This window comes from Callorhinus ursinus, unplaced genomic scaffold (assembly GCF_003265705.2).
Source record: "Callorhinus ursinus isolate GAN/ISIS: 27379988/994484 unplaced genomic scaffold, GSC_fseal_2.0 scaffold6, whole genome shotgun sequence".
NCBI lineage: Eukaryota > Metazoa > Chordata > Mammalia > Carnivora > Otariidae > Callorhinus > Callorhinus ursinus.
The window spans coordinates 6,492,358-6,514,520 of record NW_027397068.1 but is presented as its reverse complement, the minus strand read 5'-3'; the positions used below and the strand labels follow the sequence as shown (position 1 = coordinate 6,514,520).

The window sequence follows — 22,163 nt, the reverse complement described above, 5'->3', positions numbered from 1 at the left end:
GGTTTTCAAATGAAAACTCTGAGACGTGGAAGAGCTCTGGAGATTCTGGAGGCATTAAGTATTTCCCTCCCACAACAGGAGTGCATTGCTTGTTACCTGTAAGGTTCAGTTTGGAAAAAAGGAGGACGGCTGCTAAAAGACTTTTGAAAATCACCCTATCAATTACGTTTCTATTCCTCGAACTCTGCTGGAAAACAAATTTTATGTTTGGTCTCTGGTGAGTCTTAGAACGCTCACATTAGAAGTCACGGTAATTATATAAAGTCGGAGAGGAGAGGCACCTTTCAGACAGGCTAGTTTAGAGGTTTCCAGGATTCTTTCTGGCCAAGGAGCTTCTGTTTAAACACAACTTTAGTGCAAGCACAGGATATCAAACAGCCATATTTTGGGGGATGAGGCTGATCATCAGTCCTGAGCTCAAGCCTTGTACTCAGTTTCCATCTCTTCCTATGTAACTCAATTAACTTTCAGATAAACAAAGGAAATCTCAGAGATGTGACATAACAAAGCCAAAGTTATGAACTAACTAGTGGTGAACCCTAAAGAAGAATGCTTTACTAGAAAACTAAAAGTATAACAACAGGATTATAATAATTAAAATGTATTTTTGTCTAAAATGACAAAAAATAAGAAAAGATAATCTTATCAAAGTATTTGAAAATCACTGGAAAGATATTTTACTAAGAGATTAATGTCATTTATCTTCTGGAGGACTTATAGATATATAAATAAAAAACAAATGCATCACAATCTAACAATTTGTATAAGAAAAAGCTATCAACAGGATTCACAAATTGTTAGTCAATTTTGATCTTATTAGGACCTGATTAGGACCAAGAAATCTGGACTTGAGGTGTCAGCACTGTGATCTTACAAAAACTACCATTTCTGCTTCCTCGAATTCAAACTAGTAAAGAAATCTGCCCTGCAATCTCATGAGAAAGCAAATGAGCCAATTTCTACACCTTCTAAAAAACTGTATGGTGTCATACAAATATAATTTTTTAGAACAGAATAATGTCATAGGCTGTGGAATGTGTCTTGATTTCAACATTTACCAAGCAAAACAAAACATCTTATATATAATATCCTTCTAGAAAAGTTGAAGGAATCTGTGGTGAATATGGGGTTGAGTAAAATAGTTAAAGTTAGTGGACTAAATGAACATTCTCCTCCCCAAAAGTGCTGCTTGAATACTGATGTTAATTTGAAGGGATCAGGTCTCCAGTGGAATACCATAGCAGTTAATCCCATTCAGGATTTAAAAAGCTGTTTGAATAATGACATTGCAGGCAGACATCACATCTGCAAATACACAGACTTACCACATAGACTTAAATGAGCCAAATATGAGAAGCAGCTAATAAATATAAATATTACAATCTTAGAGAATCCAAGATCATAATAGAGATCTGTGCTGGCCAGATCACTTGTGAAATGTTAATATTCCATTCTCAAGACCACCTTGAACCGAGGTATTAGTTAAATACAGTGCATCCAGAGGAGGGCGATAGGAAAGTAAAGGTTCTGGAAGCCGTATGTGGTGGGAATGGAAATGCCCAGTCCATCAGTAATGAATCTTTAAGCGAAGATTGTATGCCTAGTATCACAAAAGAGTCAATCATCAGACGAAACCTAAAATCAGCCCTTCATTGAATGCAGTGCTACTCTATCAGACAAAAAGCTTCTGGTATTACATCACAAACTGCAATAAGTAAGTCTACAATATAGTCTATTTTCTCAAGTTAAAAAAGAAAAGGTAATTTGGCAATCTAGCTTGTAGCTGTATTTCTTTTACAAATATGGAGAAAAAAACCTATAAAATAGTGCAATCAGAGTAGCCCCAGGCATTTCCTAAGAGTCAATACTGACCACTATACCATACTTATTTTGTTTTTTTTGGAGGGTGAGCGTCGGGGGGTGGGTGGGTGCTTGGTGGACACTGGCAGCTATAATTCTGAGTCAAACTGAGTGGCTGAAGAAGCCAGAGCTACTGAGCCTGGTAAAGAAGTTTAACAGGCTGCTCAGCATCTATATGTAAACACTGGTGTTGAGCTCCATGCCAGAGGGATGTGACTTGCTCAATCTTGCTTCTGTGGGTAGAACTCATCACTACAAATATTCAAGCTGCGGGCAGATGAACACATGTTCAGGGATGTTACAGGAGAGACTACTTACTTACTGTAAGAGTAATGGCTGGAATAAGGGATCTAAAACGTTCTGCCAAATCCTCTTAAGTTAGGCAAGTGAAGACATCTTTTGTATAAAAAAATATCAAAATATTACCCCCAAATAATTCTGTAAAGCAATTTTGTATGTGAATGTAACTTAACTCATGTGAATATGATCCATTTTTTACCATAAACATATATGACTTACCATTTAAGACGTTCTTTTCTTCACGATGGTCTGTACAGTGATTTAGAAAAAAAAGCCAGGTAAGAATACTATAATCAAAGAGAGTATCAGTTAATATTATATTTGAAGATAACAGCCCTGTTTTTAAAGGGCTTTCTTTCAAAGTCTGAAGAGAAAAACAAGGCTAATAAATAGATGCCCTATGTTTGAAATAAGGAAGCATTATCTCTGAAAATTACCAGGCCTATTTCTTTTCCAGATATTTATTTCCCACTTCATTGAGGTTTTTTCTACTTCTTTGAACATTTTTTTCTAACATCTTGGTTAATTTCTTTAGAAAGCATATAAAAACCCAAGTTTTGTCCAGGTTATCATATTCTAAAGTAGTCAAAACTTTCCAGAATTTATTATACTTTATAAATAAAACATACATGTTAACAACCCAAAGAAAGATGCCTTATTATCTTTTTTATCTAGGTCAGTACTTAAAATGATTATTGTTACTCCAAATTTAAATGGCAAAATAATTAAAATATAAGACTTACACTTGCATATGCAATGCACTACAATTAGTGTTACAACCGAGGAAAATTTAACAGGTATTTTCTTTCAGGATGGCAGCCAGCTCATAAATCTACATTGTATTTTGATCACAAGTGCCACACCATATGGTCAAAATAAAACCCTCAGCAAGTTAACAGAGTTAAAAAAAAAAAAAAAAGAAAGAAAGAAAGAAAGAATGACAAGCCAACAAAATATCCAAATAGTAAACTGACAGATATCAATTGTTAAGGTGAACTTGTTTCATAGAAAAAGAAACTAAACTACTTAAATGAAAGCTTTCAAATTTTTTATGTTCTGATTTTCGATCAGAGATCCCATAATTACCTCCATTTCACCCAACTATCATAAAATAATCATGATTTAGGAAGTCAGGTGACTACTGTTTTTATTTTCTTTATTTTACTGAAATAATTTCATAGCTGAAAGGGATCTAAACCACATACAGCAAATTATCATCTGATCCCCTCATATAAGACTGAAAACCAGAGGTCAAGGACTTGAATGAAATCCAAAGCTCTTCAAGAACAAAGCCAAGATTGGACTTCATCTTCTGAAACTCAGCATCATATTTCTTACTATGCCATTGCTAGTGTTAATACTTCCAAAAGACAAAAGACCTAAAAATCATTTAAATTATACCTCAAAATGAGCTTTGTTTATCAAGTGCCAAGTAAAAATCTAGTCATTACAGTTCACAAGGGATCATCGATGTCCCTGCTTGATCACTTACTTTCATCAATGTGTTTCATCTGTCTTTCCTACTGCAGTTGTGATTGTTTTATCTTAGAACAAACAACAAACTCACATATAAGTAAATTAAATCTATTTTCAGTGCACCACATAGTTGGCAGTCTGAGGAATCTCATTTATCAAGTAAAACAATTTGTTTTTATCTAAGAGGATCACCGATTTTGAAAAACTGCCCCAGGTAATTTGTTCCTAGGGGGAAGTGTACATTTATCTCATATGACTTACTTTCTGCCTGATGTGAATTGACTGAACCTGTCAGAACTTTCTGGATCCTACCAAATAGGTAATTTTTTCGCCTGAATCTTTTTCTTTTTTTATACAACAATTACCAGTAGGAAGAAATCTACTTAACCGATCTAAATTACATTTAAAAACTCTACTAGTCTTTTGCAACTCTTTTAAAAAAACTGAGACATAGAAATGAGACAATTTTGTATTATTAAGCACATTGACATCTGAATCATGTTAGTCACATGAGACTGACAAGAAATTTGATACTCCATCTAGATAATTAATCCCATCATTTTAGTGTGCTCCATGGCCAAAAGATTTTGTGTTTTCTCACAATGTTGGTTAGACTGCATTACTCTGGTAAGAATTTCTCCTTTCTGGAGAGACCAGTCATTTTGAAAACTAGCACTGTAATTTATAGACTGCACTTTACTCTTTTTTGGTAAGAAGGTGGATGAGAATTTTTAATTGTGACCCCAATCTAGGTTACCTCTGTTGAGTGGAGCCAGGGAGGACCCCTCCGGGATAAAGAAAGAAAACGTCTGTTTTACCAGTATGCTCATTCTTTTAATAAATATTGATCAGCATCTTAACAGAGATATTGGTAGAATATGAAACCATTTTGATAAAAAGTTAGGAAAATACAAATATATATTCAGTTTGCTTACTGAATTACTAAAATTACCCAGAAATTTGGAAAGATTCATAATGAGAGTAGTAACGTGATCACCTTTGTGTGTGTAGGGGAGGGGAAACAAGTAGATGGGAGACAAGTATGACAAGGGCACTTCTCATACTTGAACCCTGTGAATGCATTACTTATTCAAATAAATTAAATAAACAGAATTAAGAATGAAATGTTGATACGTTCTTTTGAATACATACAATAAGATAATGCTTTAAAAGAGGTATGTAGACGGTTAGGTATAGAAGCATAGAGAAGGGTATCTCTACTTGGAAGGAATCTGAAAGGACTCCATTGAGGAGGTAATATTTTAGCTATGTTTTGAAAACATGCAGGCATTTGTCACAAGGCCCTGAAGAAAAGCATTCTAGGAAGACAAATGCTGAGCATTTATATTTGAATGTTTTACATTTATCATGGAGCTACAAACCTCATCTTCTCTTCTTATTTTCTCTTCTCTGGATTTTGGGTTAGATAATTTTGGGCTGGATAATTCTCTGTTGTGGGGGTCTATCCTGTGCACTGTAGGATATTCAGAGCATCACTGTCCTCTCTTCTACGCACTAGAACGCAAGTAGCATCTGGTTTAGTTGCGACAACGAAAACGTCTCCAGACATTGCTCTCTTGAGGAGCAAAATCAACCCGTTGATTTTGGCATATAGAAATATTGGCATATGTAAATATAAATATATATATACATGTATATACATTTGCACAAAAGTGGGTAACTTTTATGAGGTGATCCTCTGCCTTACAAAAAGAAGCATCCATGAGTTCTTTAAATGGCAGGATTCTCCAGTTGAATAACTATAGCTTTTAAGTAAGGTACATATACATATAAACCTCAGTATCTTCACTTTTATTTTTATTTAAAATTAAAAAAAATTTTTTTTGTTTCAACTTTTTATTGAAATTCCAGGTAGTTCAAAAAAGGGGAAGGAATGGGAGGGGGAAAAATTCCAATTAGTTAACATATAGTAGCTTCACTTTTAAAGTGAAGGTGTTAGAACAGCTCCTAAATCCTCTTTCATCTCTAAGTAGTCTACTGATCTATGGTACCAAGTGCTTTATAGTCAGTAACTGCTTGAGTGAGTGGGTGTGAAAATGAAAAACATAAAAGCATTGGAAACCATGATTAAGTAATGAGAAATTAAGAAGAAACATTTCTGACACTGCCCTATTCCACTGGCAAATGACTATTTTTAAAATATGACTGCCATTAAAATTTTTTAAAGTATACTTATGGTCTAGAACAGTGCTGCCCAAAAGAAATACTATGCAAGCCACAAGCATAATTTTAAATTTTCTAATAACCACATTAACAAAATAAAAAGGAACAAGTTAATTTTAATAATATATTTTTACTTAACACAATATATCCAGAACATTATAAGACATTTTACATTCTTTTTTTTCAACTAAGCCTTGAAATGCAGTATTTTACACTTTTAACACATCTATATTTGGAGGAGGCACATTCTAGCGTTCAAGAGCCACACGTGGTATGTGTCTACAATAATGGCAGCAAAGGAGTAAAATAAGGGCAAAAAGCAGGAACATTTTTCATCTTTGCCAGAGAATGAAGTGTTCCACATAAATAAGTAATGAAGAACTGAAGCTTTACCTTTTCAAGCCAAGTTTCTCCTTTTATTCATTATTGATATCTTTCTAAAGCACTATACAAACCATAATGCTTTTTAAACAAAGGATTATTAAAAAAAACACTGATTCTTTGCTTGATAAGGATCCACTAGTATTGTGTTTTGGTTTTTTTAAAGATTTTATTTATTTATTCATGAGAGAGATGGGGGGGGAAGGGGAAGGGGCAGAAGCAGAGGGAGAAGCAAGCTCCCTGCTGAGCCCAATGCAGGACTGGATCATGACCTGAGCCAAAGGCAGACACTTAACCGACTGAGCCACCCAGGCACCCCCACTAGTATTATGTTTTATATTCTGATGCAGTTAGCTCCTGCTTATGCATTTCGCCACTGCTAGACACCCATGCATTTCGCCACTGCTACACTAGAAACCACCAGATAAACTGAAAACTATCCTTCCAGAACTGCCCAACTGTAGGGATGCCCATAAAATGCCTGGATTTTGGATTCCCTTGCTTTGGGGTCTGGCAGGCCACCTACCTAAAAGAGGGTGCCAGGGATTTTGTACTGAAGGAAGCCCATGCATAAAATTCCTCTTCGGTGTAGCCCGTCACCCCATCTCCCCCCCACAAATCTTCATGTCGGCAATAGTCTCTCTCCACCTGCTGTTCCCACCTCATCTCTGGTTTCATTCTCTATTCCTACTTCATCTGTTTTCAACCTCTGTCCCCATCTCATCTAGAAGTTCTACTTGCGGTGTGAACACATGCTCTGGTTTGCCAGTCACAGTTTATCCCCTGTCATCCAGCACAATTACGAACAGAGCCTCCTTGCATACTCAGAACTGCCCCAGTTTGGACAACTACACAGTTATCCCAATCTAGTAGTTTCTATCAAAAAGGCCAGCTGAGTTCAATGATCAATCCCTGCCCAAAGGTACAAGCGGTCCTTACATTAAAATGGTACTTCACCTTAATTATCATGAACATTCCTTATTTCTGACACATTAGATCTTTCTCTTTAGTTATTCTGTCCCTTTTTATATGCTCTACTCCTGCTGGTTAGCCTGGAGTTCAAACTGTGTCTTGGTAGATCGTAAGTCTCTACTGTTAAAAAAAACAAAAAAACAAAAAAACCTGATCCCCTTACTTGCAGTCAACATCTTTCTGATTTGTGAAATTCTTGTCTGCTTCCTAATGCTTTGCAAGTCGTCTCATCAGTACCTGCTTCTGGTCTCACCGTAGCAAAACCCGGATGTTCCAAAAGGGCTTTATAGCAAAACACAGATTCACAGCCCTCATCTCTTATGCCATGGCAAGAGGAATGAGAACACTTTGGTTTTCACAGAAACCAAACCATCTTTCAGGTGAAACACACCAGTCCGTGCTAGCTTATACCTAGTAACTATAGGGATACAAGAAGGACTAGAAAAGGTAAGCGGCCTCAGTCCTGCAGGAGTGGAGGGGTGAAGGGAGCTAGGATAGCAGCAACCACTATCTCCAGCATCTATGGGCCCACAGCATCTCCTGCGCTAGGTGCTCTGCAAACAGGACCTCCCTGAATCCTCACAATGACGTTAGGATGTTTCATTCTTAAGCCCCATTTTACTGTCGAGGAAAAACTCTCAGATCTGTTCATTGATGCCAAAGAACATAACAGCTTATGAGTGGCAGAGATGCGACTTGAGCCCATGTTAGTGTCTAAGAAACTTGTCCGCTTTCTGCAGGTCCTCTGCTGCCTCAGTAATCAGCATCAGGGCTGGGGACAGTGTTAAAAGGAAACTTTTGATTTACGAATACATAATACCTGACTCCATATCTCTTTCTCAGCAAGAAATATGTTTGCACTCCCCTGAGCCAGGAGGAGGAGGGGGAGAGAGAACACTCATTACAGTCTTCACTTCTTTATGATTAGGATTTAATTAGAAAGCCTGTTTCCTAGACCGCTCAAAGCCTCCTGATTTTGGTTTCATGGTTGTTGTTTATTTTTCTTCCTTGTCTTAACTACCTATATTTTATCCTCATTGTTACTGGATGATTTTAAGTTGCCAATTATTTTCTCTCAGCATTTTTAGGATTCTGTTCTATTGTTTTCTGGCTTCTACTGTCATTCTGGTAAATAGGCAGTAACAGCTAATAAATTACACGAGTTAGCTGTCAATTCAGCAGGCACTGGTTTGTTGGTACGTCTGTCTCTCGCGGCTGTTTCGGTATCTCCTCATTGTCTTTAGTGTTCTGCAGTTTTACTACAAACAGTCTATGCATGGATTTCTTTTTATTTATCTTGTTTGGAATTGCTGAACTGGCTGAATTTGAGGATTTATAACATCAATGACATCTGGAAAATTCTTAGCCATTATCCTTTCAGATGTTGCCTCTTCCTCCTTCTCACTACCACTTATTTCTGGAAATCTGATTACAAGTGTCAGATCCCTCACGTCTCATGACTATTTTTCTACCCTTCTGTTTCTCTATGCCACATTCTGTATAATTTCTGCTGCTCAATCTTGCAGTTCACTGAGCTCTTTGGCTATTTGTGCTACGTGGTTTTCAGCAGCTCTATTTCTCATTTCTAGAAGTTCTATTTGTTTTTATTTTTTTAATTCAATATGATTATTTTTAATCTTGCTTTTTACTTGTTACTAAAACATTTTTTTTTAAAGATTTTATTTATTTATTCATGAGAGACAGAGGGAGAGAGAGAGAGAGAGAAGCAGAGGGAGAAGCAGGCTCCCAAGAAGCAGGGAGCCCGATGCGGGACTTGATCCCAGGACCCTGGGATCATGACCTGAGCCGAAGGCAGACGCTTAACCATCTGAGCCACCCAGGCACCCCACTAATACATTTCTTTTAAATATAATTCTTTGAAATATATTGCAAATATAATTATTTTTATTCCGTATATGAATAATGAAGTCTTGAGGGTGAAAATCTGCTCATTTCTGCTGACCCACTTCCTCATGTTGTCTAATTTTTTAGCGTGTACTAATAATTATCTGATGTGTAACTGTGGAAATCTTGAAGATTTTAGGTTGAAAGTGTGTCTCACCATTAAAAATCTGTATCTACCTCTGCCAAACAGCCTGCGAAACCACTAATGAGAGGCCATTTTATTTTTTGGTTTGAGGTTTCTGAGACCACATAGGTGGAATATATTTGAATTCCCAATTCTCATGTAGGCAGGGCTGTGGTTACAAATTCTCAGAGGAAGTGTCTCTTTCCTCCCCCACCCCATCACCTCATAAACAAAGTCAGGGAAGACAAGATAACCTAATATCTCCCTTGTTGTTGGACTTTTTTTTTTTTTTTTTTTTTTTAGCTTTCCCGTTCACTGATCATACAGACCTCCAAGAGTCCAAGCCATAGGCAGGAGTCTCAGTTCCAACTCCCTGCCTTTACAGACCCACGATCTGGTCTTCCATCCTATGTGACCATTAAAATTACAGTGGCTCTTAAGTTCCTAATATCTAGATAATTGCTGGAGAGAAACAGAGGTAGCTTATCACCCTGGACTGCTACTTCTACTTAACCCTTTTTGTATGGGGAAATATCTGGAGATTTCCTTTTGAACTAATCTGCTTATTTTAAATGGTATTTGTTGTATTTGGCGAAGCATTCTGAGGACGATCTGTCTTCCATTTCCAGGAAGGAGGAAGGAAACCAGAAAAATCCTTTTACTAACTTCATGTCTCCTGTGGACTAAAAGCTTAAGGAGCCCGCCATACTTTCTGATTACCCTGAATGGTAACACAGAAGAACACACGACCACTAGTACCAGATTATGTAAATGAGATAAACAACAGTCAGGATAAGGTAAAAGTAGTCATGTAGAAACTTCTGCTGCTCAATCTTGCAGTTAATATCATGTCTCCTGTTGGCAATGAATCAGTGAACTTAGCAGTCACTTCAGTTAGAAACGTCAGTTAATATCATGTCTCCTGTTGGCAATGAATCAGTGAACTTAGCAGTCAATTAAAAGGAGAAAGGAATTGATTTACAAAGCAAATGGGTTTACAAGAATTTCTACACACTAAAGGTCAGACTAGTATGCTTTTGGTATATACACATATTGCTCTTTTGTTCTGTAACAATGGGAAGAAAAAAAATAATCCTTTTGAGGACCTATTACAGTCACAGTGAAAGGAACCTTATTCATGTTTTTCTTAGCCCTATGTATCATTGTACAGATTTAAACTGAGGCTCAAAGGTAGAAACTGGCCCAAAGAAGGCACAGCCAACAGGGCATGGAGCTAGGGTTCAAATCTAGGTATGCCTGTGCTATTTCCATACTGCTGACAGAGGCCTCTGGCAACGAAGCCTTGAATTACAAAACTCACTGAACTAATTTGTCTGACTCAGGTCAAACAAGCCAATTTATTCCTAATTTGAGTGTCAAAGTCAGGAGTTAATTCAAAAGAAATGACTACCATTCCTTCCATAGTAAAGAATTGCACATCTAAAATTTTCAGAGGATGCTCTTCTGAAATAAGCTTAGGAGGTAAAGAGGTGATCTCCAATACCATATAGATTATAGAGTCAGGTCACAAGGTAAGGGGAACAAATCGGTGTATTTTAAAAGTAGCTTAAAATCAGAACATGGGTTTTCCATACTAAAGGAGGGAGAAAGTTGAAGGCAAATGGGAGACAAAGCTGGAAGGAAAAATTTCACTGTATAAGTTGTTATATTTTCTGATTTTTGAGTCATGTGAATACATTGCATATTCAAAAAGAGAAATTCTAAAAAACTAGTCTAAAAGTCAACTCTAACCAAACGTTCTGGCTGATCTATATAATGACAGAATAAAAGACTAATGAAAACTATATAAGGAGTAAATAAAGTTGGTTCATTTCTGTAATGCTCATTCTTCACACTATGGGTGTTCCCTCAAAACATGTCAAAATTTTAAGGTAATGTCATTGCTTCATTCTAAAGAACTAAAGTAAAATCTTTACAGTGGCTAGACCAAGAGGCCAGTGAAAAATAAGAACAATACAGTGATTTATTTAAATCTCTCTGTTGAAATCTAAGTAAAAAAAAAATACATGCATATCACAGGTCAGTGCAGGTTAGCACCGGCACCACTTACCTTTAGGCAGAGCAGGCTTAATGGTCATTCTGCCAACCAGGCATTCTTTCAGCATGGATTCGTAATTGACCCAACGATGAACCTGGTACAGGATATAAATTAAAGAAAAGCAACATGACTCTAACTCCATGAGATGCTCTAATTTTAGTCGCAGCAAAACTAACCATTCTTATACTGCTCTGGAAAAACGAAGAAGCAGATTCAATTAGCCAATAAGGGAGTGACAGGAAGGCAGCATACATAGGGATTCTTTAGAACAATGTTCTTTAAGTGTTGTCTACAGACCTCTGGAGGTTCTTGACAGCCTTTCAGATATCCATGAGGTCTCAATTAGTCTCATAATAATACTGAGATGTTATTTGCCTTTTTCACCGATGTTGACACTTGCACTGATGTGGAAAAAGCAATGGTGGGTGAAACTGCTTGCACATTGGCATGAATCAAGGCAGCAGTCTCAATCTTAATATTCTTCACCATCACATATCCATGGGGGTCAGGGGGGATTGGTTTCATTTAAGAATATCCTTCATGAAGAGGTGCCTGGGTGGCTCAGTTAGTTGAGCATCCGACTCTTAATCTCAGCTCAGGTCTTGATCTCAGGGTCAAGAGTTCAAGACCCACAGTGGGCTCCACGCTTCACGTGGAGCCTATTTAAAAAAAAAAAAAAAGAATATCTTTCATGAAGTAGAAGAAATGATTAATTTTCTTAAACCTCAATGCTTGAGTATAGGGCTTGTTTACATTCTGTGTAAATGTTCTCAAAAACATTTCTGTTACAAAGTAAGATGGTCACCTTGAGGAAAAACACCAAGGTAATTATTATTTTTTTTTTAAGATTTTATTTGAGAAAGAGAGTGAGAGAGAAAGCACAAGCCAGGGGGTGGGGGGTGGCAGGCAAAAGGAGAAGCAGGCTCCCGCTGAGCAGGGAGCCCAACATGGGACTCAATCCCAGGGCCCCTGGGATCATGACCTGAGCCGAAGACAGACACTTAACCGCCTGAGCCACGCAGGGAACCACCAGGGTAATTACTTGATTTGCAAACTGAACTGAGCTTTTGTCTCAGAAGGCTGTTTATATGTAAAAGAAAAAAAAAAGACTGATAAACAAACTGGTTTTTCAGACTTGAGTATCTGACAGACATTTTTGTGAAAATGAACAGACTGAGACTGTCACTTCAAGGAAAACAACTGACTGTTGTTTTGTTTTGTTGCCAGACTCACCGGTGGGAATTAAATATAAATACCCTCTGGAGATACCTTCTCAATATACATTAAAAGCCTAAAAATATGCAGCTCTTTCACTGAGTAATTCATGAATTTACCTGAGAAAATACTCACACATACACAAAGATGCAGGTACAGGATATTCATCATAGCACTATTTATATTAGCAAAATATTGGAAATAATCTAGATGTCCAAATGTAAAAGACCAGTAAAGGAAAACTAATATATTATTTAATAAAATATTAGACCATCAGTAAAATAAATAATCAGGTCAAATAACACTGACATGAGAATCTTTGTGTATGCTCCTAAGTAAATAAATATATACTAAAATAGCAAATACATAATATGTAATTATAAATGGGCCCTCATTTATTAATAGAAATTGGTAAATCCCATTTACCAAATATTTATGGAACATCTAATGATATGTAAAGCAATATCCCTGGGGCTACAGCGTTGGGTAGAATTATATAGATAAATGAAGGAGAAAGATATTCGAGGAGGCAAAAGTATGAGGTTTGTTAATCATGGAAGCACTTGCTCAAAGCACTTCAGTTTGCTCAAAGCAAAATGCATGTTGAGAATATTTGCCTTAATACAGTCTTTTAAGGCCTCAAAGGCCATGCTAAGGACTTTCAATTTATCCCACTGTCAATGGTGCGCCTCTAAAGAGTTGTAGAACAAGGTGCTAAAATGACTGTCTTAAACAATACTCATCCAGCTGTCATGTTATTTACATTGGTACTGAAGGCAAAGGTATCAGGGCAGTATTAAAATAGCAGGGCCAGAGAAGGTGATAATGACTTCATCTAAGGCAGTGGGAAGAGAGAAAAGGATGTAATGTTTAAAGATAGCATCAAGGGATTTCGCCAGTGACCAGTGACGATACTGGTGCACAAGAAGGAAGGCAAAGATTACTCAAGTGGCTTCAAGTCCCCATTACCAGAAACAGGAAACGGAGGAGGAATAAAAGGGAAGAAGATGAGTTGATAGTATTTGAAGGCAAAACAAGTTGAAGTGCCTATGAGTAATCAAATTGCCCATCAGCATTCGGAAATAAAAAACAAGAGGTCAGAAGCAGGATGCAAAGTAGAGACAGAAATCTGACAGTAAGAAGATTACTTAATGTTCTTTGTACAACTCAAATACTAGCCCTGAATAAATTCTCAAATATTTAAAGATACAAGCTTCCCCACAGTTTCTAGAATATAAAGTTGTTTACTTCTGTGTTAAGTAAAAGTCTTAAATAAACATCACTGGTCCTGTTAAAGCCAAGGGGAATGCAGCAATCTGGTAACTAACATACTGTTTAAACTGCTAAAGAATTTAACAACATAGCAGTTTTTGTCACTTCTCCAAAACTTAAAATAAGGTTTACTTAAATAAGGTCCATATAACCTCATGACCCTGAGATCACCTCTGTAACCTCCTGAGGCTGAATGTTCTTCCACAAGAAGAGTTTCCAGTAAAATCTAGGTTACAGAACAGATATAAGAAAAAAGTATGGCAGGGCGCCTGGGTGGCTCAGTTGGTTAAGCGACTGCCTTCAGCTCAGGTCATGATCCTGGAGTCCTGGGATCGAGTCCCACATCAGGCTCCCTGATCAGCAGGGAGTCTGCTTCTCCCTCTGACTCTCCCCCTCTCATGCTCTCTCTCTCTCTCATTCTCTCTCTCAAATAAATAAATAAAAAAAAAGAAAAAAGTATGGCAGACAATTTTTCACACAAATGTTCCCAAACTTTTCTATTTAGCTTGCATTGCTAGATAATAACAAATACCAAATGACAATGGGAATTTGCCTTAAATCAGCAATAAGAACCTCCCAAGGAGAATGCTATTATGACCAATGGCCAAACATGACTTTCTTCCAACCCACGAAGAACATTAACAGCAAACGGGATTCTGCTATTTAAGCAGATGCACCTCAATACATTTAAATATAAAACAAACTGTATTTCTGGCAACCTGGTCAAAACATAAATCCTAAAAGAGATGAGAAGGTAGGAGGAACAGAAATCAAATTATATTTGTTCAGGAGTCAACTCGGGGCACCTGGGTGGCTCAGTCGGTTGAGCGTCTGACTCTTGGTTTCAGCTCAGGTCATGATCTCAGGGTCGTGAGATGGAACCCCACGTTGGGCTCCGTGCTCAGCAGAGAGTCTGCTTGAGGATTCTCTCCCTCTGCCCCTCTGCCCACTCGTGCTCTCTCTAATTAATAATCTTTAAAAAAAAAGAAAAAGAAGTCAACTCTAAAAATAACCCAATCTCATTCCACTATCTCAAATGGTAATAAAATCCCAGTACCACAACATGGATCATCATCATTAAAATACAAAATAAAGCATATGTGAGACAAAGGCAAATTTCTGTTCTTCTCAAGACTGTTGTTTCAAAATAACAGTTCAGCCTATTGATAGTAGCTAACATACTCCATGTAACTTTTAAGTAGTACAAGAGCTAATGTTTGTTTTTAGTAAATGTAAGGGGAAATATAAGGGGAAAGATGACTAATTTAAATATCTTTTGAAATATACATACAAAATCTCTGCTACCACCCTAGGAAAAATAGATTTTTCTATTCACTAATCATCTAACTTTCTACATGATATGCAGATTCAGTATAGCAAGACAGGCCGGTTATTGAACATTCCCCAAATGAGAAAAAACTAAGCGCAGAGAAGCTAAGTGTCTTGTTCTTTCTTCTAATTGTTACTGCCTCCCATGACCCAATCACATCATCATCATCAGAATCAATCAAAACCGAATAAACAGCTGTCAGCAGAGGAGACAGCAAGCACTTGACAGTAGACGCCCAGATACAGATTTGAAACCAGCTCTAAAATTACAGTAAAATAATTCAAAGGCAAATTAAACAAACAGTTGTTACTTATGACCATCTTCCTACATTTCAAAACTCAAGCCAACACATGTGAAATTTGTGCAGCTATTTTCTTTTTTGTCTACAACTATCACACTGCTAAATCTAAGAGAACTCTTCCACTGTAATACTCATGATTACCTTCACCACCTTACCTGATCGAAGAGGTCAGTGCCATCGGATCCTGCTGCTCTCATTAGTTCATCTTCTCCACCAGGATGATACTCCATATATGGGCTGACATTATAAACAAACCCTATCAAAGCAAGGGCAAATAACATCCTAAATGAACTTCTTTAAAGTTGTACAAACTAGGAATGTAAGCAATAAATCTTTTCAAATACCTCCTATTTAACAAATCATTATTATTTCAAAGTATTAAGTACATCAAGGCTGTCAGATTTCATCAGACTCACAAGCAAACAAGTTAGCCTGCCAGTTTCATGGGTCCTGGGCAGAAAACGTCAGACACAAAGGATAATTTAGTACTCATATCACTAGCAGTAGCTACAATATCAGCATTTGCATGAGTTCCCTGAACCCCAATTCCTACAGACCTAAGTGAAGAGGGCCAGATACTACCTGTGCACTACTGTGCTGTATGACAGGAGGAGAACTCCGAGAGTTTAGGCAAGTCGAAGTTTTTAGAGTGGGCAGGAAGTGGGCGGGTGCCCTTTGTTCTGGGGGAAGACATTATCTTTATTATACCAAACAGTAGGTAAGCTGTCCTTTACTCCAGAGGGAGTCTCGAGTTCTACTACCCAAGGTGGTTTACTATGCCAGCATCCCTGAAAACATTGTCCAGAACAAAGACAGTGAGTGTTTCTGCTTGTAAGATGGGCAGATATCCGAAAAACCTAGAGCGAATTGCCTCCTAACACAAAGAAATAATGAAACACTGTTTATGATTTTTAAGTGTTCTCTCTCTACTCCATCACCCTCTACTGCCCTGGTAGGAAACTCTGATGAAAAAGAATCAAACCGTCACCCATGTGTCTGATCATCTCAGCGACCGCTGGGCAAGCAAGGGTGACTGGGCCACTGAGGCATGCTCTGAGAAAGCAAGCACAATCCTTCTCTGCAGTTGTCCAAGGAACAAAGATTCTTGCTGAGATCTTAATAATCCTTTTATCTTCTCCAAACATTTATCCCATCTGTTCATACATTTAAATATATCTTTATCTTAAAAAAAAATAGGGAACAACAAATGGAGGAAAATTTGCTCAATGAATAGCCTTCCCAAGGAAATGAATTGCTTTTTAATCTTTTACTTGAAAACTAGACAGTAGACAAATCCAGCCCTGAAGACACCTCAAGGTACAATGAGATCAACTGGTTTTCTTATATCCTGGCTATTCTCTCTTTATGTTATGACTTCCATGAATTTAAATAACTTTAGGTAACTTAAAATTTTCATCCTATATGATAATCTTGGGAGGAAAGAAGAGATTGGATTTCAGGCCCAAAAAGGTATTGTATAGTTTTTCCACAAGTTCAATTTTAGAGACTAACCAACCAGGTAGATTTCTTTTTTTTTTTTTAAACTAATTCTTTTTTTTTTTTAAGATTTTATTTATTTATTTATTTGAGACAGAGAATGAGAGAGAGAGAGAGCATGAGAGGGGGGAGGATCAGAGGGAGAAGCAGACTCCCCACTAAGCAGGGAGCCCGATGTGGGACTCGATCCTGGGACTCCAGGATCATGACCTGAGCCGAAGGCAGTTGCTTAACCAACTGAGCCACCCAGGCGCCCCCAACCAGGTAGATTTCTTTATAAGATGGCTTAAAAGCAATTTAGGCAACAAAAAGAAGTAAATTCACAAAATCTCTTTTAGCAGTCCTCCAAGTAAGTCTGAGGAAGGAAGAAAAAAACCCAAAATGACTGGTAGAGTTCTCTCCTTTCTCTTTGCTCTCCACCTTCTCTACCAAATTTGGAAGGAATTTTTCCTATTGTTTAATGCTTAAAATCCATAGACCACAAATGCCAGAGGTAATGATTAGGGTCAGAATTATTCCCAACAGGTTTTTTTGGGGGGTTTTGTTTTTGTTTTTGTTTTAAGATAGAATGCCTTACTTGGAATTCCAAACCTTCTCGGCCACCAAACCTCAACTGTAGTTTCTCAAGAACATGAAACTTACAACACACAATCATGAACCTTCTGTGATAGAATTTCATATTTCAGCAACTGGCAAAAAGATAAACAGGGAGCTTTGCCAGCTATCCATAATCAGCATATAAAGCCTAGAACATCCCACATGTGTTCTCTTTGATCTCAACCCTTTAGATTGACCCTTATCCTCTCATATTCTCACTCCAGACCTGAACAGCTTCCATGCTCTTCAAATGGACAAAACTAGGAATGCCTATAAAATCCCTCACTGTAAGGAATTGAAACTGTAAGTGTCTCAGTCCAAGAAATGTTAGATCCAACCACACTTGGCAGTGTTAGTAACTTGTTAATTATGAGACATAAACCCAGCTCCCAAAACGCAACTGATGTTTTTCCTCTGGTGCAGAGGCTCTTTCTTCTCTTTTTCTTCCTCTATCTTATCTCCTTCCTTTTCCCTTTTCAAAAGCATTTCCTAAAACTAAAACTTGAATGGGGCAGAAGAAAACAAATGCAAAGAACCTAACTTTATGCTTTTCTTTCATGCTTGATTGTATTCTACTTGTACTATACATGGTTTTTAGACAGTAATCTCTAGCCTAGAGCCTCCCATTGATTCTTACCACCTGGTTTTTGAAACTAATTTTGCTTGCATTTTTCTAAATTTTGCAATGACACAATTAACTTCTTCCTATAGCTCTAGTTGCTCAAGTATCACAGATTTGTACAACCGATTGCCCATTAAATATAAATACATGGTATTTAGGGACCCAAAGACACAATCTCAACTTAATGTTAGGCTATTAATGAATTCTGTAAAACCTAAATCCTAATAATGACACTAAGAACAAAAATGGGCAGGAAGAGATTCACAAAACACCAACCTTGAATGGCACAAAACTGCTGTGACCAAGATCCTCTGGTCACAGCCCAACTGGTGCTTTTAGATCATTTACATGGGTCACCTTCACTTGCAGAGGGGGAATTAGGGAGAATATCTACTGATCAGTCAATCACTCTATCTATCCACCCACCCATCCACCCATCTTATCTACCCATCCTGATATTTTATTTTTTTTAAACTCTAACCAGGAGTAGATACAAGGATTGACTGAGTACTGTTAAGAAGAGCAAGTTAATTTTACAATATACAGACATACCAATCATAACGTTATACACCCTAAACTTATAAAGTGTTATATGTCAATTATATCTCAGTGTAACTGAATGAATAAATAAATAAGAACTTATTAAAATTAAAATACAACAGTTTTATTAGGAACATCTACTCTAATGTTTAAAGACAACACTTTTTAAATGCCCTAGCAATATTCAGGGGTACATATTTTAGCTAATTCATCCTAGCTGAGCTGCAGTGCAACTGAAAGCACACATTCAGAACAACAGCTACACTGAGTTCTTTAGGCAATGTACTGGTAGTACCTGTTCTAGTATTTTCAAACTAAATTATCTCTTGTGTTATATGTCTGGAACTCTGAGCTCCCAAATAAGTTCTTAGAATAAAAATTACTCAATTTAAAATTACCATTTAGTGCTTTGTATCATCAGAAACCTATACTACCAATTCAATCACAGAATGATAGCGTCTTAAGACTGGGAGAACTCTAAAGGCATTTTTTAGTCTGATTTCTGATCCAGTACAGGACCCACCTCTATAAGATCTACAGACAGACCATTATCCAGCATCTGCTTGAAGAGTACCAGTGTCTAGGAGCTCACTGCTTATTTAAAGACTTAGTTCAAGAATCAATATCATTTTTATACTAAAAACCAATGTTGCCATTTTACACACAAAGAACTCTTCTCCATCTTCGTAAATGCTGCCCCTAGTTTTTCACATATACTTGTTATATTTGTTGTAATTTAAACCCTAACTGCTACTGCTAAAGACTAAGGCATCTTACAGCAAAATATTTGTGTGTAAAAATTTTAAAAACCCACAACAAAACGTGCAAAAGAAAATATACCAGTCGCTTAACCCAACTAACAATGTTACTATGACTGAGCATTAAATGTCATCCTGAACTCCCTAGAAGCCAAGGCTAAAAAGAGACACGGCTAACACTGGTTGCATTATCTGATCTTAAAAAGTGTTAAAAAAGAAACAAACAAAAGGAGACGCCTTACTTCTTTAAAAAGGAAAAAGCCCCTTTGAGTTTTTGATGTTGATATTGTGAGGAACATGAGTCCCTGTATAGGGGTCACTGACCACATGACAGATACTATGATTTAACAATATGCAAAAACCTTCTTCAGGCAGCATTCCTGCCATCCTCCCCAGCCCTAAGTTACCACGAATGTATGTTTTGTCTTGAGACTAGCAAATCTGGGGCATTTCATATAAATGGAAGCATACGATATAGGGTCTTTTATTTGCCTTCTTCCACTGAATATAATATTTTCAAGGTTCATCCATGTTGTAGCATGTGTCAATACATCATTCCTTTTTATGGCTGAATAATATTCCATGTATGGATAGAGCACATATTGTTCATCTGTTCGTCAGTTCAATGACATTTAAGTTGTTTCCACTTTGGAGTTATTAGGAATAATGCTGCTATGAACATTCATGTACACATTTTTGTGTGGACATATATTTTTATTTCTTTTGAGTTATACATAGAAGTAAATCTGCTGGGTCATACACAATTTATGTTTAACCTTTTGAGGAACTGCCAGAATGTTTTCTATTCCCAGCAGCAATGTGGGAAGCTTCCAATTTCAGAGCACTCTTTTTCAGTCACCACTCCAACTTCCCATAGACAGAAAAAGCCTCTTCCCAACCAGAGAACCTGAATCACTTATCTCAGATAACTGAACTCACAACTGGATTGCAGTAAGCTCCAACTCATTCTCAACCCCAGCTCTATATCTGACACCACAATGTAAGCCTCAAGTGATATTTATACCTATTAATCTATCTTCCAGATGAGGCTCCCACAATTTTTCAGGTTAGGTAACTACACGTGAACCATAATAGCCCACTGATAAGGAGTGAACTGCATCCCCATGGTTTGAGGCCACACACGCACTGATAATTTGTCATTTTCTTTGTTCTATTTTATGTCAGAGATTCTCAAAGCATGATCCAGAGCTTCCTGAGGGAGCTCAAAAGTCTTTTGGTGGGTGGTCCAAGGCCAAAACATTTTTGTAGGAATACTAACAAGATGTTATCTGCCTTTTTAAAAATCTTTGTTCCACAAGTATATTAAGTGCAGAAGGTGACACAAGCATACAACTGTCACCTATGAAGTCACACTTTAAAGATATTTGCCAAAATGTAAAACAATGCCACTTCCCTATGTTTTTGTTTTGGAAAATACAGTTATTTTTTCATAAAAATATCTATTATTTGTGATAACATATGGTGAGTTTATTGTTTTTATTTTAAAGTTAACTTAAAAATATTCTTTAAATGTCTTTTTTTTTTTTTAAAGTGGTTTTATTGGGGCCCCTCGGTGGCTTAGTCGGTTGAACATCAGATTCTTTTTTTTTTAAGATTTTTTTATTTATTTTTATTTGACAGAGAGACACAGCGAGAGAGGGAACACAAGCAGGGGGAGTGGGAGAGGGAGAAGCAGGTTTCCTGCCGAGCAGGGAGCCCGATGTGGGGCTCGATCCCAGGACCCCGGGATCATGACCTGAGCCAAAGGCAGACGCTTAACAACTGAGCCACCCAGGGGCCCCGAACATCATACTCTTGATTTCAGCTCAGGTCATGATTGCAGGGTCATGAGATCGAGCCCCAAGTCGGGTTCTGCACTCAGCATGGAGTTGGCTTGGGATCCTCTCCCTCCTCCTACTCACACGCTCGTGTGCTCTCTCTTTCTCATTCTCAAATAAATAAATAAATAAATAAATAAAATCTTGGTTTTATTAAAGCACAGCGACAGGACCTGTGTGCAGAAAGAGCTGCCTCTTCAAATTTCATAATTTTTATTTCTGAAAGGCAAAAACATCAATAGATAAAACCATCATAAACAAGAGCTCCTTGGGGGTCAACAATAATTTTTATAAAAGTAAAGAGATCTTAAAGCCAAAAAAGTTTGAGAACTATTGCTATAAGTATTTTTTGTACTCAAATTTTTGTAGTTTTATACAATTTTTATAATCAGATTTAAAATTAATTTTTGTTTAAAATTCAAACAGAAATTTAACTCTAAAGCCCCACATTATATTCACTCAACAAAAATTTATTTAATGCCTATCATGTACACGTCAAGTATTATGCAACTACACTGTAGTATTCCTATTTCACTATTCACTACTGTTCATTTTGTTGGCTCTAAAATCAATGAAGGAAAAAGGTGTGTTCACACAATAAAATCAAAGCATATTTCGCTATATTCAAATGTACAGGTCCATTTTTGCAAGGACTGTGACCACTTTGCCATCTTGTGTTCAGTAAAGAAATAGCACATTACTTTAATTTTAAGCCTACTGATATTTATCTAGTTCTATCACCTGCTGAGAGAGGGTGTTAAAACATGCAACAATAACTGTGGATTTTAATTCTACCTTTCAATACTATCAATGTTTGCTTCATGTATTTTGAAGCTTTGTTATAAGGCATAAACAGTCTTCATAATGAACTGACTCTCTTAACATTATGAAATGTCTTTATCTCTAGTAAGATTCTTTGTCTTTGGTAATAT

At 37.1% G+C, this 22,163-nt stretch overlaps 1 protein-coding gene across 3 annotated transcripts in view; it reads right to left on the bottom strand.

Moving 5' to 3' along the window:
- The window catches only part of CYB5R4 (cytochrome b5 reductase 4), an 83,828-nt gene that overhangs the window by 43,620 nt on the left and 18,045 nt on the right, over window positions 1-22,163 (bottom strand). For 2 of the 3 annotated variants that reach the window (XM_025862032.2, XM_025862041.2), the window contains exons 3-5: window positions 15,535-15,635; window positions 11,274-11,355; window positions 2,380-2,409 (exon numbers count right to left, since the gene is read on the bottom strand). In XM_025862032.2, coding sequence (XP_025717817.1) covers window positions 2,380-2,409; window positions 11,274-11,355; window positions 15,535-15,635 — 213 coding nt within the window. Of the gene's footprint in view, window positions 1-2,379; window positions 2,410-11,273; window positions 11,356-15,534; window positions 15,636-15,961; window positions 15,983-22,163 lie in introns of those variants that run through there. The other variant, XM_025862057.2, reaches the window with a different exon arrangement.